The 17,075-nt window shown below is 36.6% G+C and overlaps 1 protein-coding gene across 5 annotated transcripts in view; it reads left to right on the top strand.

Moving 5' to 3' along the window:
* The window catches only part of AKAP11 (A-kinase anchoring protein 11), a 44,174-nt gene that overhangs the window by 14,107 nt on the left and 12,992 nt on the right, over positions 1-17,075 (top strand). For 2 of the 5 annotated variants that reach the window (XM_071448496.1, XM_071448495.1), the window contains exons 3-8: positions 243-359; positions 3,845-3,892; positions 5,323-5,457; positions 6,304-6,568; positions 7,022-11,675; positions 13,874-13,984. In XM_071448496.1, the coding sequence (XP_071304597.1) occupies positions 243-359; positions 3,845-3,892; positions 5,323-5,457; positions 6,304-6,568; positions 7,022-11,675; positions 13,874-13,984 (5,330 nt within the window). Of the gene's footprint in view, positions 1-242; positions 360-3,844; positions 3,893-5,322; positions 5,458-6,303; positions 6,569-7,021; positions 11,676-13,828; positions 13,985-17,075 lie in introns of all 5 variants that reach the window. The other 3 variants (XM_071448493.1, XM_071448494.1, XM_071448497.1) reach the window with 2 other exon arrangements.

The raw sequence follows: 17,075 nt of genomic DNA, 5'->3' as shown, positions 1-17,075 counted from the left end.
TTTTTTTTAAATACAGAATGTCAAACTCTTTTGGAATAAAAGTATTGCTTGAAGAAAATGTACCTGCTTCAGCTTCATGTCCTGAAGTAAATTCAAACTTCAAACCTGGTGATTTATGTACAAAATAATTTGAAATAGTAATCAGAATAGCAAAACTTGTGGGGAGCAGAGAACAGATGGATGGACCACTTATCTGAAACTGAACATGTATTTTTTCTTAAATTTTTTTTCTTTTTTTTCAGAGTTTTGGTGAAAGTATCCTGCAATCTATGAAGTCACTGCTACACAGCAGGAAAGAATTATGCAATGTATCAGCAGAGGAATGCTTAAATCAGGAAGAGCAAGATCATTTTATTGAGGTTTGCCATAATATTCCCACTTATATATATTTTGTGGCTGTGGTAGAAAGCAATGTCTCTTGAAGCAGTATGGAAAGCTGCAGGACAATAAATAGGAACAATGCTGCAAGTTACTGCCTTAAAATCTATTCTCCTATTGTCATTCTTGAATTTAGTCACTGAAGTCTTAAAAAGGCTGTAACATTTCAAGGTGACATTTCTCTGCTTTGGAGGATTTGTGAAACTAGAAAAACCAGGGTTTGTAAATAGATGATTTGGGTGTACTGCATTTGTGAGCACTGCTGTGATTACGGTTGTGTAGATGATACCCTAACAAAGTAGCAGAACACTTTGATTGAGGTCTGAAGATTAAAGCTGAAGCCTCAGAATTGCAGGTCTAGACTTATTTTATGTGATTATGAATGGTCTGAAAGCTGGACAAGGTCTGGATGAAGTAGACCTGAGAGGATGTGGGACTATCTAGGTAAATCTGAAGCTGTAAGGAGGAATTACTAGAACTATTTGAGTTACGAGGCTAACAGCTACTTCCCCAAAGGGAAAAGAAAAAGTAAAAGCAATGTATACCATGTATCTTGTGTTATGGGTTTTACAAGACTTCTAATTAGTAGTGGACAGATCTGACAAGGAGCTTAGAGAAGGAGAGGCTGACCTGAACAGGCCATGCAGAGAAGCTGAGATAGGGAGAGCTGAAGCAAAGACAACTGAGGAAGTGTTTAGGGGAGACTGATAATTGCATAAGCAGTAGCAAGAGGCAGATTGATGAGTTAGGGTTGCTTGGATAACACCAGAGGTTGTGTAACTGAATGGATACAGTCAGGGGTTTAGACATTTGGGAAGCAGGCAAGAAACTGCATTTGTGAAGGATGAAAGCTGTGACAGATTAAGGTAAGGAGGAAGAGCTATGCAGTGGAGGTGTGAGCAAAACCTTGTCTTTATCTGATCAAGCAGACCATGCTTTACAATCGATGAAGGTTTTTTTGTCTTGTAGAAAATACCTGACAAATAGCTGGGAACATGTTTTATATGCCTGCAGTGATGGTCCCTGTGGAGAAAGATAGTTGACTATATTTAGTTACCTTTTGCGATCAAGCAATTAGGAGTCCTCTGGTTGAAATGGAAGAGGGTCAATATCTTGTCACAGAACAGGTATTTTTTTTCTTATGAAAATACAGGAAAAAGATACTTATATGGAAGATGATGTTAGAAGAACTCAGACTTGAGAAAACCAGAATTTAGGTTTTCCTGTACCATTTCCTTTGTAGCCATGGCTTAAGATAGCCTTCGAATACAGTGTCTCATACACTTGTTTTTAGTTTAAAGACAGGACTTGTGTTACTGATGACCTTTTTGTTTCCTTGGCCTACTCAAACAACTTTTGAACTGATATATTCTGACATGTTCAAGGTATTAAAAGGTGATATTTTTTTTTCTTTGAAAGCTGTTGTTTGACCACAATAAAGAGATCCAGATTAGCCTTGTCATCAAGACAAAAATAGACAGATTCAGTAGTGGTCTCTTTGACAGCTGTCTGCTCATTTCACAGTGTAATGTTGCCCTTCATTTGTGTGAAGCTATGACTCCTGCTCACTGCCCTGTCTCTCACAATGAGTTATACCATGGGAGAAGATAAGGGTTGGAATCATTATCTTGAGGAAGAGGAAGGGGCATGTAAGAAGACAAAAAACAAACACCCGTTAAAGAAAACAAAGCAAAACTGCCAAAAAATCCCAAACAGCAACAAACTCTAGAGCTTCTCAAAATGTTCTTCAGAGAACTAGATTTTTTTCCCAAGTAGCTTAAATTGTTTGATATTTTGCCCCTTCTGTGGAGTAATTCAGTTCATATTGTGCTGATAGAAGTTCATACTGTACAGATAAAAAATGTAGAAGTTGAAGAATGTCTTGCAGATGTTGTGCAGATGAATTGTGTAGGAGTTGAAGAGAAGGTGTAGGAGTTGAAGAGTAACGTTGCTCAAACAGGATTGTTTCACAGTTAACACAGTGAATTCAGTGCTGCAGATGTGTAATTTGTATGGAGCTATTTGGAATGCTGTGGTGAAGCATTATTTTCTTTATGATCTTGTCATACCTGACATAAGGATAAGTGGATTTAAGCAGGAAGATATTAACTGGAAGAATAAGATCTTTTTTCCAGCATGAAACCCTATGAAATAAACAAGACAGAATTTTTCATAGTATGATTTCAGTTGAAAATAAAATTTGGGGTTTCTTTTTTTACTCACATTTTGAAAGGACAAATTCAAAGCACAAAAATAGTTCAAAATAGAACTCTGGCCATTTCTTTTTTGTAGCTTTTACAGAGCTCTTTTTCCTCACTTACAGAATTTCTGTGTATGTACAAGCAGGTAGCTGAACCAGTAATAATATATCAATATAAATATAGTGATGTTCTTTGGATTAACTGGAGTAGCTGCTGCAAATTTCTGAGTTATGGTTTAAAAATCAGTCTATTGCATAGTGCTCTGAAAAAAATGGAAAGCATATAAAACTAAATTTCAAACATCAGTGGAAGATGTATTTAGTCTCTGTGCTTTATTCTGTATCTACAAAATGGAAGCAAAGCTTATTTTCTGACAGCCTTGTTTTGAAAATAAATGTCTTGATTTTTTTTTTTTTTTTGAGTATGCAGATGGCCTCTGGATTTGTTGTTAGGGAAATAATAAATGAAAACTAAGGAAATCTGATGTATGAAGCAGAGTTTGAGCAATGACTGACTCGCTTCAGTCTGTTTGTTTTGAATGGTACAAAACACCTGTAGACAGAAAAGAGGGACAAGATGTGGTAAAATATCTCACTTGTCCACAAGCACAAAAAACTGAGGTAAAACTGTTATTTCTGGCATACTTTAGGTTCCTGAGTCTGACAAGACCTTTTTTTTTTGATAGGTTGAATATTTTAATTCTTTTATCTTAGGGTTTGTTTACTTGGCAATGGCATGCAAACATGTGGCTTAAGTAATCTGTTGTGTTTTGGCCTCAGGCTAATCAATTTACATGGTAAATTGCATAATGGCATTATGCTTTATTCAGTATATCCAAATGTATAACAGTTTATCAGCATGGACAGATTTCAGACTGAAACTGTTTTATACGTGCCCAGCCTGAAGCAAGGATGGATGAGCACTGATCTTTGCAAAATGATCTTTATTTTAACAGATGTAATGAGGCATGTATGTGCTGCTCTGTATATACCAGCCACTAGAATAATTCCTGTGTAGTGAGTTTGAAATTTCATGTATGCTCTTCAGTCTGATCTGACCTTTCTCAGTCAAATAGTATAGCATTACCGTTCTTTATGTATGACTGTGTGCTGCTCTTTGAGTAAGGTGTGCTGCCCTAAGGTATTGGTTTTGTGGCAGTAGAATGAAACTTTAACTTAAAGTCTGCTGAATTTTAAACTCTTAAATATCTGCAGGAAACAAAAAAAAGTACTGTACTTCACTGTACTCTTGTATTTATTTTACAGATTACATTTATAGGTTTTGCAGAAGGGATGGGAACTGCTCACTTGCAGGTACAGTATCTATCTATCTATATTGGAAAATTTCTTCTCAGTAGCACCTAGATTTTTAGATGGAGGAAATTTGGTGTTTAATAAATTGAATAGATGTATCATAAGTATTTTGAAGCCTAAGTTTCAAATGTCATTGAAAGGTTGAAAATAATTATTTTAATATGATAATCAGTGTTTTATATATATTTACAATGTTACCTGGGCAGTCTTTGTATTAGGATGCTCTAGAACAACTTAAATACAGTGCAGGGGCATGTTTGGGTGGGAAGGGCCTCAGTTGCTTGTGGTTTTTGTGGGTGATTTTTTTTGGTTTGGGTTTTGTTGTTGGTGTTAAAAATTGTGTGTATCAGTATTTTGGTTTGTTATCTTATCCTTAGTTGAGTTGTGCTTATTGATATGGTGCAGTTGCATGTGTGAAACTAAACTGAACTTTACTAATCTGACTTCTAGCTGTGAATTGCTGATGGGGGTTTAGAAGTCAGTATTGTGGTTATGCCTTAAGATGTAGTTCTGGAGATTTAGATATATAGATATATATATACATAAAGGAAATATTATTTTAAAAGGTGGAGTGTAGCAGACTAAGAGAGTTATGATGTGCAATTTTCATAAATTACAGATTTAGCCTTCCTGTGCAATTTACATATCAGTATAATTCATAACATGCATGTTCACAGTAAAATTCCATGTTTCTACTCTTCTAGATCTTAGTAGACATTGCTTGTAATAGTTTCCTGATGTTTTAAAATGTAAAACAGAAACTTTAAATCCATTTGTGTTCCATATTAGATCAATGTTGCTAATTCTTCAAATTACAATACTAGACATTATTTCAAGTATGGGTAAGAACTGTTTGATCATTTAGAGTTAGATGGAATGTAGGGGAAGTTGAACAGAACAGGTTTATGGAGATTTGCTTTGAACCATAGGGATCAGTAGTGTTTGGACTGTTGGAAAAAAATTGGAACTCTTTCGTAGGCCTCTTCTGTATTAGATAAATCTAAAGGTTGTCCAAAGTCATTTTAAAGAAGTGCCTTGCTCATGTTTTTGTGATAGGGAGCTGGAATACTGTTCCAATGAAGCACACAAAGATCATGTAGGGAGAGATCCATTGAGAGCCATCATTAGCTGAGGTCAGTGTAGTTGGGTATTTTGTAGGATGTGCAGCTGCTTTTCAGCACTTTCAAGATTCTGCTTTATGACTTTTAAGCATCCTCCAAGTATGAACTGAATTAAATCTTGTTTACACAAGCTTTACATCACAGTTTGAGAGAGTAAGTGAGGGACAGAGTAAGAAATAGGGAAGAAAAGAAAAACTTTACCAGAATTAGCCGCTGTTAGGATTTAGGGGAGGTATGAAATCAACCCCATTGTCATTTGCCTGCTCTTATTTTGATTTTGTATTCTCAATGTTTTTTATTTAAATTCAGGAGATATCAACCGTTTCTGTAGAGCTTCCAGATGTTCTGAAATCTCTCCAGTTGCGCAAACTAAAAGAAAATGAGGCTGTGTTTCTAAAAGACGTAAAGAAAAGCTTGGCAAAACCTTATGTCATGAAACATCAGGTAAAATTTTTGTGTCTTCTTGCATGTCAGAAGCATTACATTTTGCCTTCTGAAGAGTTTAGCCTTATTACACCCTGTCTTGCTTTTGGTTTTGGGCCATCTTAAACACAGTGGTATTAATATTATATTTCTCTTGTTTCATGAAAATTAACTGTGTTGTATTGTTTACAGAAAATACTTAACAAATATTTAATTATGGTGCTGATCCTGTGCTTCTGGTAGGCTATAGTCCCTTTCACTGGCAATTTGGAAAGAATATGAAATTTGTCAACTTAACTATCTCTGCTCTGCTCAGATAGCTTTCATCTTCAGCAGACTTTTTTGTTGAAACAGAGGTGCCCAAAATTAAGGGAATGTCTGGTGTTCATAAAACTCAGTGATCGCTTTTCTTAAAAAAAATTATAAATGCTGTTAATGACAAAATTTCTATTATTTTTATTTCTATATTGTTCCTATTACTACCATGCTAATTAAATTCTTTCCAATTACAAACATTGCATATAAGATTAAAGGTACCTCGAAGAAACAGATATCCTGTGAACTGAAATATTATATGGCATAAACATGCTCTGAAATACTGTGTTCCTGCACAAATTTTTATCATGAATTCTTTAATAGCTTCTTGGGTACATGTAATCATGGTTGTGTTACATTATTGCAGTGATTTATTCAGAATTCAGACCTTACAAAAATGAAGAGGTCATTCTAGCTGTCCCTCTACACAAACTGTTGAATTAATTTCCTTGTATTTAAAATATTTTAAAATTATTTGCTCTTCATAAAAATGAATTGAATGAATCACTTAAAGATTGCTGTATTTGTTTTCTTGTTGCTCTCTTTTTCTAGAATCAGCTTCCTGAAGTGTTTTGTGTGATGAGACTGTCTCCTTCATTCCCAAGGATCAAAGCTGATTATATATTCACCTTGCTAAGCAAGTATACTGCAGGCATAAGGTATGCAGTGGAAATCAACTCTTCACAAAAACATCAAACAGAGACCACCCATGGAGAAGATGATGACACCAATCAGTCAGTTTCTTCAATTGAGGATGATTTTGTCACTGCTTTTGAACACTTAGATGAAGACGAACCTTCAAAGATACCAAGTGCTGGTAAGTTCTTGCACACTTGTAGAAGTTGGTATTTGAAATTTAGGCTGTTAGGATTTAATAAAAAAGTAAATGTAAATAAGTTGTAATTTATTTTTACATTAATCATGCTTTGTAAAGGGATATTATGCAATTGAAAAATTATTTTTTTGCTCTTTTCGCAGCAGTTTTCCAACTCATGGACAAAAGATTCTAATCTCAGTGTCAGATGGATATCAAATAAAATCTTGTTCTACTTTATGTGCTAAAAGATACATTAATTTGTCAGTGATTAGATTTGTATAATAGGATTTAAAGAAAATGAAAGATTGCTCTAATCATGAAAGATGAGCTAGCATTTTGCAACAATAGTAAACCCAGAAGTTGCCATTAAATAATCTGTTCAGTTTGCTGTAGTTCTGTGGAAATTCGTGGTTTTGAAGCAATCTCTTTTTACCTTTTTTATTTTTTGTTCAGGTACATGCAGCTTTTCTTCTCAAAACCATCGAGATGCTGCTTCACAGACTGTCCCTGCTCAATGTTTAGAAGCTGTTGACTCAAAGATTGTTGTGGGTTCTGCACGTCGAAAATCATCTGCCAGATGTTCTACTTTGATAGATATTTTGGGACTTAAGGAGCGGTCCTCAGTAAAGAATTCAGTTACAACCTCAATTTCTGATCCCTGGATACAAAGGAGTTTCTATAAGCCATATAATCCTTCTGATCAAGGTGTTAATTTTTTACGTAAAACATTGTTTTCTTCCTCTCCAGCTGAATCCTCTGAATCAGATTGCTCCAGCCCAAGCCCCATCATCTTCTTAGATGAAGAAGGGTATCAAAAAAGCTTGAAGGCAAAACTTCAGCTGCCAAAAATTCCAGTAGTAAAAGATGGTATAGAGGATTCAGACTCAGAAGTGAGCGAATTTTTTGATAGTTTTGATCGGTTTGATGAGCTGGAACAAACCTTGGAAAACTCCTGTAAAATTATTAGGGATCCCATCCTAGGGAATCCTGCCCAGAAAAGGAGGACTGCACATGAAAAATTGTCTTCTGCAAGCATTGCAATGAACCCTCAGAAATTCAAGTTTGATCGTCCCACTCTGCCAGCCAATGTAAAGAAGCCAACTCCTCGTAAGCCGGAGTCACCATACAGCAGCATCTTCGAGGTCCCGGATTCCCCTCGCCCCGTTAGAACATCAGGGGAGGAGAATGGAGGCTTCTTCAGCCCCATTAGAACATCAGCCTTCAGCCCCCTGGGGAGCTGCGGTTCCTCTGAATGCCTGTGTCGAATTAATTTTGGCAGAGAGGGGACAGGTCAAAGTCACCGTGGCGCAGCCTATAACAGCTACTCAGCATATGCTGACAGTGTTTCATGTGAAATACTGGGTTCTGTTCTTTTTTCTGAGTCCTCGTCAGAACAAATGTGTGCAGAGAATTCAAAACACAAAAGGGTGACTTTAAAAGAGAAGAGGCGGCAAGCTACAGATCTCAAAATGAAAACTAGTAAGGAACCAGAGAAGCAAACAAAATCTAAACATAAGTCACTAATGATAAGAGACAGCATTCAAAAGTTTGCAACTGAATTGGTTGAAAAAAGTTTTGGCAGTGCATTTAAGGACCTCCAAAAAGGTGTTTCTTCATGCACAAATGCACTTTGCCATTTGGCTGCTAGGTTAACTTCTTCAGTCTTTCAAATGGCTTTTTATGAGATTGGAAGACGTAGAGCAATCTCACTGAAGGAGCGTGCCATTAATGGCATAGCAAATTTTTTGGTGAGCGAAGCTATAACCGGTGCTTTGAAAGAATTGCGTCAGGTAAAGAAACAAATATTTAACAACACTGTTGCACGGTTTGCAGCAGATCTCGCTGAAGAACTTGTGTTTGAAGGAATCATGGAAGTATGCCAGTTTTCATATCCATCAACACCTACTGCACAGTCCTCATCATTTGATTATGAAAACAAAGTGGTAAGATCCTATGCCCGAGATTTGTCTGAATCTGTCATTCAGGAGGCATTTATTGAACTATCTCAGGTTGATGTGACCTTCACAACACAAGCAGCCATTAGTGTTTCCATGGACAATATCAAATATGTAAGTGCGGAAAGTATGTTAGAGTCAACACAGACTTCCACAGTTTCTCCTAATTTTAATGATAGGGTAGCACAAAAGCCAATCCAAGACTCCAAGAAGGAATATACAGTACAGCAGGCTCTATTTTGTACCTCTGGTGTTGTGAGTTCAATACCTGTGCCCTTAGCTGGAAGAGCCCTTTGTCAGCAGCAGGTTTCCTCTGATGCTTACAAAGTGAAAATATCCACTGTTCCAAATGCTGAGGACAGTACAAAAATATTCAAAGACTCCACTCATCCATTTTTCGCAAGCAGAACGAGAGAGGAGGAAGTTGCTTCTTTCAGAAATATTTATCTAACTTCAGATCATGGTCAAAGTACAGAAAGTACTCCATCCCTCTTCTGTAACCAGAACGATACCAAACTAACAAACAACAGATCTGGAATGAACAATAATTCAGAATTAACAAGTGGGTCAAAAGGCATTAATACTTTCTCTGGAACTATGGTAGATATGATAGTAAATGAAGCTTATGAAACCATAACCTCATCTAGGGTAACAAAAGCAGTAGAAGAGTATTCAGATTTTTTAACAAGAAGAGTAATAGATAAAAAACCTAATGTGCAAGGTACTGGTGAAGACACTCCCAAGAGCATGTTTGCAGATCATTTGGCCAAATATGTCATAAAACAATCTGTGGAAGAAAGTAAAACTGTGTTATGCAACACCAGTGAGAATTTAACATGTAATGTGAGCTCACAGGCTTACAGAGATACCAATCGAAAAGAACAATGTGTGATAAAGAAGCAAGAGGCTGAGAAACAAAGTAATGTTTCTATAATTGTGGAACAACAACAGTTGCCTTTGAATAATCCATGTAAATTTCTTACTCCAACTCATTCTGTTCAGTGTATTTTAGAATCTAAAGATTGTTGGCAAGAACAAAAAGGAAACAATTTTTCTTCAAAATCACCACCGCCTTGTTCCACTGTGACTTTTGCTAGGCATGTTCTAGAGGACTGTACTGACACAGGAAGCTGTTCAATAACATGCTTAAACAAGCCTTCCAAAAAAAGTGATACCCAGAAACTATCAGCAGGAGCTTTGAATTACAGGCAGACTGATTGTTTTCTGCATGCAAATAGCTTGCCTTCAGAGATGTTTGGCAGTGAAGGTGCCTTGCAGATGGAAGAAAAATCAAGCCTGAAACATGGGAATACCTGTTTAATGCCCAACACACCCCCACCAACTCCTCTAGTACCATGCCAAGGTAGTTCTGAAAGGAATCTAAGAAAACTGTCCAAGAAACTCAAGGGAGAATTAGCAAAGGAATTTGCACCTGCAACACCACCTTCTACACCCTACAATCCATCCGCTGCTGATTCATCTGAAACTGAACATGACTCTTTGGAAAATGAGGAATTTATGCTGAAACTCATGTGGTCGCTTTCTGAAGAAGTGGAAAGTAGTGAAGATGAAGATCATTCTGAAGTGCCTGTTGAGAAAGGGGAGCATTCAGCCAAAACAATTCAGTATGCAGATAGCCTAGCTAGCCACATAATTTCAGTAGCGACTGAAATGGCTGCTTCCCATTTAGGTGATAAAACTAACGAAAGAGAAGCTGGCAGGCAGGCTCAGTTAGGGATGCAAAAGAAAAGATGTAGATATACTGCATTTGTAAGTATCCCAGAAGAGACATGTAATTCCTTGTGGAATTATGCAGGTGATATGGCAGGAAAAGTCATCAATGAGGCCAAGAAAGTAGTGAAATCAAGGCATTGCAAGCTGTTGAGGTTGAAGCGGGTTAACTGCCAGGTGGATTGCTTTTATGTGAGTAAAGGCGATAAAGATGGTAATTCAAAAGAATGGTGTGGCCCAGTACAGGACCAGTGGCTGGGGGAGAGAGATTCATGTGGGCTTCCTTTACCACAGGGTTCAGGCACGACAGGTTTGACATCCAAGTACCCAAGCTGTGAAAGTGTGACTGACGAGTACGCAGATCATGTTATCCGCATTCTGAAAAGAGAAGGAGGTAACACCGAGCTGCTGGTGGATCAGTATGCCAGCAGACTTGCTTACAGGTCTATCAAATCGGGCTTGCAGCAAGCTGCTAGAAAAACCAAACTCAGATACAGCAGAAAGACATTTCCTGGGCAAAATGCACAGGTAAATGGTAAGCTGGAGCTGACCAAAGCAGGGAATAAAGATGCAGTACAGCAAGTGAAAAGCAGCATTCATCGCTGTGAAGGTCAAATGTTTGAGAGGAGTGTCTGCACACAGAGAATGGAATGTACAGAGTTGTTACATTTTTCTGAATCCCTTGCTCACAGTATCACTTGTGATGTCAGGAAGAAACTGAAAATGTCGGGAACATGTTTGCCGAAGTCTCTCACAGATTCCTGTCTGTATAAAAAGACTGAGTTTGATGAAGTCACAGGGGATCTCATTAAAACAAGGTTTTCTAGAACTTTTCTTCCTTTCTCCCCAGATCATAAACTCTATCATAGTACAGGTAATATAAATGAAAATGGCTACAGTGAAGGTATAATTCAAGCTATAGAACAATATGCCAGGAAAGTAGCAGATGATACTCTAGAAATGAGTTTAGAGTCAGCTGTTCTCCATGTGGCTGAAAGCAGAAAAAATGGGGATAAGCTCTCGCACACTGAGAAACTGTCTCCTTTTCCTGGAACTGTCTGTAGATGCTGCAGTATGAAGGAACATCGGTACTGTACAGAAAGTATATCCCATCATCTACCTGCACAAGGATCCTGCATTCCAGTGAGGCATTTTCTTCATTCTGGATTGGGTGGTGCCTGTCAAAATTCAAGAGTGTTTCAGCTCGATATTCCCAAAATTCACGTTGATGTAGAGCAGAGGACAGTGTTTGCTGACAAGGGGGCTACTGCAGCCGTAGAGAAAGCAGAAAGAGAGCTGAGTTACACAAGTCTGACAGCTGACAGTGGTATTGGACAAGATGGAGTCAGTTTTGCTGAAAGCCTTACTACTGAAATAATGACATCCGCTATGACTAATATTGGTCAGGCAGTTACCATAAGGTAATATTAATTTTCTCTTATTGTTGCATTTTTTACCAGAAAAAGGATTGTTAATACAAATATGTGCTCAGAAGGAATGTTAGATATATTTTCTTAGAAAGATACACTTTATGTTCTGAATGCTTTCTTTTTGTTCTTCTGGTTATATTTAAATTACTCAGAACTAGGGAGAAAAAGCTTTTTTCCATCTATGTGAGCTTGAAATCAAGGATACTATGTATGTCAGCACATATGTTCTAGTAGGTTACTAATAAGTGGAACTTTTTGTTTCAACTTCAAAATAGTACCTATAGTTGTACATACTAATCCTTACAGGTTTTGTTATCTATGAGCCATGACAGAATCCAAGTTGTTTCCCGTTCATACTTCCTCTTCAACATCTGATGCTGGTCAAATGAGCCATTGCTTTGTAGTATGAAGACTTCATTTTTTATTATGGCTGTGTTGGGATAGTGTCTTTACTACTAGGAAAAAAAGCAAAAGAAAAATAACCTGTTACTTTAAGAAAAAGCAACTTAGTAAACTATGCTTTAGCTTATAAAATAGTAACACAATAACAAAGGAATTGACTTTGAAATTCTTGTGTATTTAGCAAAGAGTAACATACTGTTTCCTTTATTAGGCTTATAAATAGAAAATATTTTCCACAGTAAATCTGTTGCAAACAACTGTTTCCTCAAACTGATTGTGCTGTGATCACAGTGAAATCTTTTCAGGTTCAAGAGGAATCCGTACCCTTTTTTTTTCATTTTGAAGTAATATTTACAGTGGGACCGAACTAAATTTTCAAGGTTTGATATGAAACACATAAATACTAAGAGCATAAAAGTGCTCTTGAGCATATTGTTGGTCTTTGCACAACAGGGTTGAGTCTTTACTTGATGTGTGACTAAAGAAAAGTCATGTGGTGATGTTTTTCTGTACCTATGGTATCAAAGATGACACTTTTATTTAAAAATTCTAATTAGAATATGCCAACAACAAAATGCAGGGTTCAAAGAGATACTGTTTATTATTAAATTTGGGGCAAGGAAGCGTTATTAAAATTTTGCTGTGACAGAATTTATAAATGTTTCTTCTATTGTCATCTAGTGTGTGGTATGTAATGCATATGATCCTCAAGAAGCTGACTGGTGTGATGTAGACAACTGGTGCTGATATAACTGTAAATAAAAATGAGAAAAATGACCTTTTTTATTACCCTGATGGGTTCCAGTTCAAGAACATATTTGTGCAAATTCGTGTTCACTGGAGCAAAGTTAGGAATGATGTGGTTAAGGTTGCCTTTTTAAATAGTGAATGTTACTGTGGCTGCTTGCTATGTGGGAGTAGGCCGATCATTTTTCTTGAACTTCCTACTGCTTCATATATACATATCTATAGATAATCACAGTGTGCACATGAAAGTTAGTTCATAACTGCATGTTCTCATTTTGTACGGTTTTTTTGTTTGGTTGGCTTTTTAAATAAGGAATTCAGACTTCTTTAAATGAATTTTTAAAGTGTCTTCTAAAGATTAACTTCTATGGGTTATGGTTGCTTAATTGGTTTTTGGATAAAAAAATTAAACTTACTTCCTGAGGGGAAAAATTCTGTACAAGTCATGCATTGCTACACTTTCTTGAAGGAGAAAAACAAATCTTTTTTTGCAGAAAACTTTCTAAAAAATAGAATCCTAATATTTTAGTCCCCAGTTTATACTTAAGCACTTTGCCCTCAGTAGCAGACTACTTAAGTGCTAGTACTGAAGGCAGGCCAGGGAAAATAGCCAAACTGTTCTAGGGTGAACAAGTTCAGAAATGGTAAGTCTTCTGCTTGACAGGTGTACCTTGATATACAGGCTGCAAGGCTACAGTGCCTTCTGTGCTTCATAGCAAATAATATTCCAAATGAGAGAATTCTTTATACCACTCTCTTTGATTTCTAATGAAAGAATTCCACATAGCAATCTCTGATGTAAGCCTGTTGATGTTTCAGATTAATTTGGTTGCACTATTTCTTGTGTTCAGAATAGGGCACAAATTAAGGGATTTCCCACCTTTTCTTTTCCAATGGAATTTAATGTCTTTGGAATGGGGTTAAATTGCTGTGAATGAACTAAACACAGATCAGCATGAAATGCAGTGATGTTTTTGTCTTAAATTTTTGTTTAGCTCTGTTGGAAGAGAAGGATTTCACTCTGTTGAATCTGTTGTTAGCCAGCAGATGAGTCTTAGTATTGGTGATGATAGCACTGGGAGTTGGTCCAATCTAAGTTTTGAAGATGAACATCCTGATGAGAGCAGCAGTTTTCTTCACCTAAGTGACAGGTAATTATAAAGATGTTAGTATAGTTAAACAGTTTCCTTGACATCAAATAACTTGTCATCAAGTGATATTTCTCCTGGGGTTTGGGGGAGAAGAGATTATTTTTGTTTTCAACACACAATGACTTTTTTATTCAAAATGGCTCTAATATCATGATTTTGTTTTCTTACAAAATGTTGTTGGCCATGAATGTTCATACTCTGTAAAATATATGGAGAGTGCATTGTCATTGATGCCAGGGAATCACATCAAGTAAAACTGTACATATAAAATTTAAGTATTAGCAAAAGATGGAAGCATTTTAAAAACAACTATGTTGTGTAAAATAAAGCTTGAGAATACAGTTTATAAGTTGTGCTCTAAAATATTAAAACCTAATCCTTGAGAAAATGTTTTCTATAAATTCATTTATTTTTGAAAAAAAGTAATAGCTTAATTTGCATGTTGAGCTTTTACAGCTATTTTTGTCTTTTTTGAACCTGGAATTTATAAGCTGCTCTAACTGACATTGGTGGAGTATTTATATACTGCCAACCATAGAATTGCAGGTGTGTAATACTGGAACTTACCTGTTCAAGTTAGTAACGTTTTCTACAGAGCTTCTCACTGTACTGTTCCTGGCTGATTGATAGCTAACAAAGATTAGAATGGCAGTTCTAAAATTTGCAATGTCTCTGCCTCTTTCCAGAGAGAATTATACTGAGAGTTGTGGCCCCAGCTTCTATGGAAGGAATGTATGAGGAATGAATAAACTTAGTTTTTTGTGATTGATATGAAAAAGTTCAGCATTTCTGTTGAAGAATAGCAGAAATGGGAGAGAGATTTTTTTCTTTAGTTAGTACTTCCATCATTGCTGCAATTAAAGAAAGTATGTGACACATGCTTGCTTAGGTAATATCCAGCTAGGTTATTTGGTACCAATGTGAAACTACTCAGTTAAATGTTTGCAGTATTTTTCATGTTTTGCTTAACTAAATAATTTAATCAAACCACTACTACAATTTATCACTCATGCACCTTAATAATTTTGTAAAAGAATGCATCAACTCAGAGTTATTTTAATAAAACATCATCTCTTATGAAAATGATGATGCAAGTGAAAATGATGATGAAAATCTGAGTATAAGGGAGAATATTCACTATGTTGGCAGTTACACAATAAAATATAGATAAGTTGATAAAGTGAAAAAATACAAAAAAATTCTGGACCAGTAGTGCCTTTGTTGTATTTGTGATTTATCATTCCCAAAACAGATGTAAATGAAAAGAAGGTAATTTTTATAATTTGAAAGAAAATCTGTGGCTCATTAGAAGAGAAATGACCGGAGTTAACATGTTAGTTATAGAAGGGTAGGCATAATTTGGGTAGTAAAGTGTTGATGGAGGAAACAGGCATGTGCAAATTGATCAGCTGTTTTTACAGAACTAATTGTGGCTGGGTAACAGCACGTGTGTTCGTCTGTGTTGCTGAGCTTTATCAGGTGGAAGCAAGAATCTGGGGTTGTTGCCTTTTGTAAAAAAAGATAGCTAGGGGGAGACCTGTAACAAGCACAGATTCAGTAATAATACCCTGTTGTGGTTTAACCCCAGCTGACAACTAAGCCCCACCCAGCAGTCAGTCACTCCTGCCGAGGTGGGATGGGGGTGAGAGTTGGAAGAGTGTAGGTGAGAACACTCATGGGTTAAGATAAAGACAGTTTAACAGGTAAAGCAAAAGCCAAGCACAAGCTAAGCAACACAAGAAATTAATTCACTGCATCCTGTGGGCAGCTCCATTAAGATGAAAAGTATTTAGGGAACTTGCTAGTTAGTTATGCAGGGAAGTGCTTGTGTCTTCAGCTTTTCATGCCTAAATCTGGTGACTTAAATTTAGAATTAAAAAGTTCTTAAGCTTTCTCTCTAGTTGATTTGTAGGTATAAGCACAGGCATAGACATAGGCTTTCCATCCAGCATCCAGGTTGGGTTATAACTCAGAGCAGAAGCCTCTTGCTTGTTTTGTTATTCTTCTGCTGGCTCTTGTTGAAGAGCTGCATGAACAATTACAGAGGCATTATAATGCCTTTGTCTGTTTATTGCTTGTTTTGTGGTTACAGGAGTTTATTTAATAGACTGCTAATTTGGCTGTTAATTAGGAAAAGGTCTCATCTCTTTCTCATACCTCACTGCAATCATATGGTTCAATATATATGATTATTTCAGACCAGGATTGACCTCTTTAAAGTGCATTGTCTCTTACCTAAGCAGAACAGTAGTGTGCAGAGGTTACTCTCTTAGATGGCAAATTCTTTATCCTTTAGTCTGCCGACCAGCAGAGCTTTTACTTCTATTTTTGCTTTGCTTTTGTAACTTCCAGTGAAGGAGACGCTGTGAGTGTAAAGTATTGATACCAATAGGCTATATTAACTTTTTTTTTATACCTGTAATTTAATGATTTAAAGCCAAATTTAATATTTCATATAAAGTGTGATAGTCTCACACAGTAGCTCGAGAAATGTTTTTTAGACCAGGTTTGCATTCTCTGCAAATTGGTTTCTTCAGAAGCTTCTGCTCTTTAAGTTTCTTTCTTCTTGTTAGCATAACAAGAGAACTCTTTGAATTTTCTTTGGACATGTAGTCTAAATAAACAATAATGTACTGAATAAGGCACTTGCAACTTCTTAAACTTTTTTCATGTTATTTGAGTGTGTTTATTTTGTAGACTTGCTAACCTGCTGTTCATTGTTTGGAAATTGGGATCCAAGCAGGCATGCTGGAGAGCAAGAGACACTGATAGGTGATAATGTTACTGGCAAACACTTGAAAGAGATCAATGTCTGTCTCTTGAAATGTTTTCTTCCCCGATTCTGCTGTTTGCCATGAGTGGAAATGACCTTCAACAGTCACATAAAACTTAGGTGGAGAAAGCATCCTCCTGCAGCAGTTCTTCTCTGCAGTTACTCCACAGCTTCTCATGCCATCTCTAGTAGGCAGTCTGCTTTCTTGAGGAATGCTGGATATTTGGAAGTCCTGTTCTTGGAAGGCTTCCAGACATCCTCTGGGGGTGGTATGAAGTGGGGGAATGAGATTTAATCATATGAGTTGCTCAGTGTTGT

This window comes from Agelaius tricolor, unplaced genomic scaffold (genome assembly GCF_023055355.1).
Source record: "Agelaius tricolor isolate 1412-34295 unplaced genomic scaffold, bAgeTri1.0.p SCAF_26, whole genome shotgun sequence".
Lineage (NCBI taxonomy): Eukaryota > Metazoa > Chordata > Aves > Passeriformes > Icteridae > Agelaius > Agelaius tricolor.
This window is presented reverse-complemented; position numbering and strand designations above follow the sequence as displayed.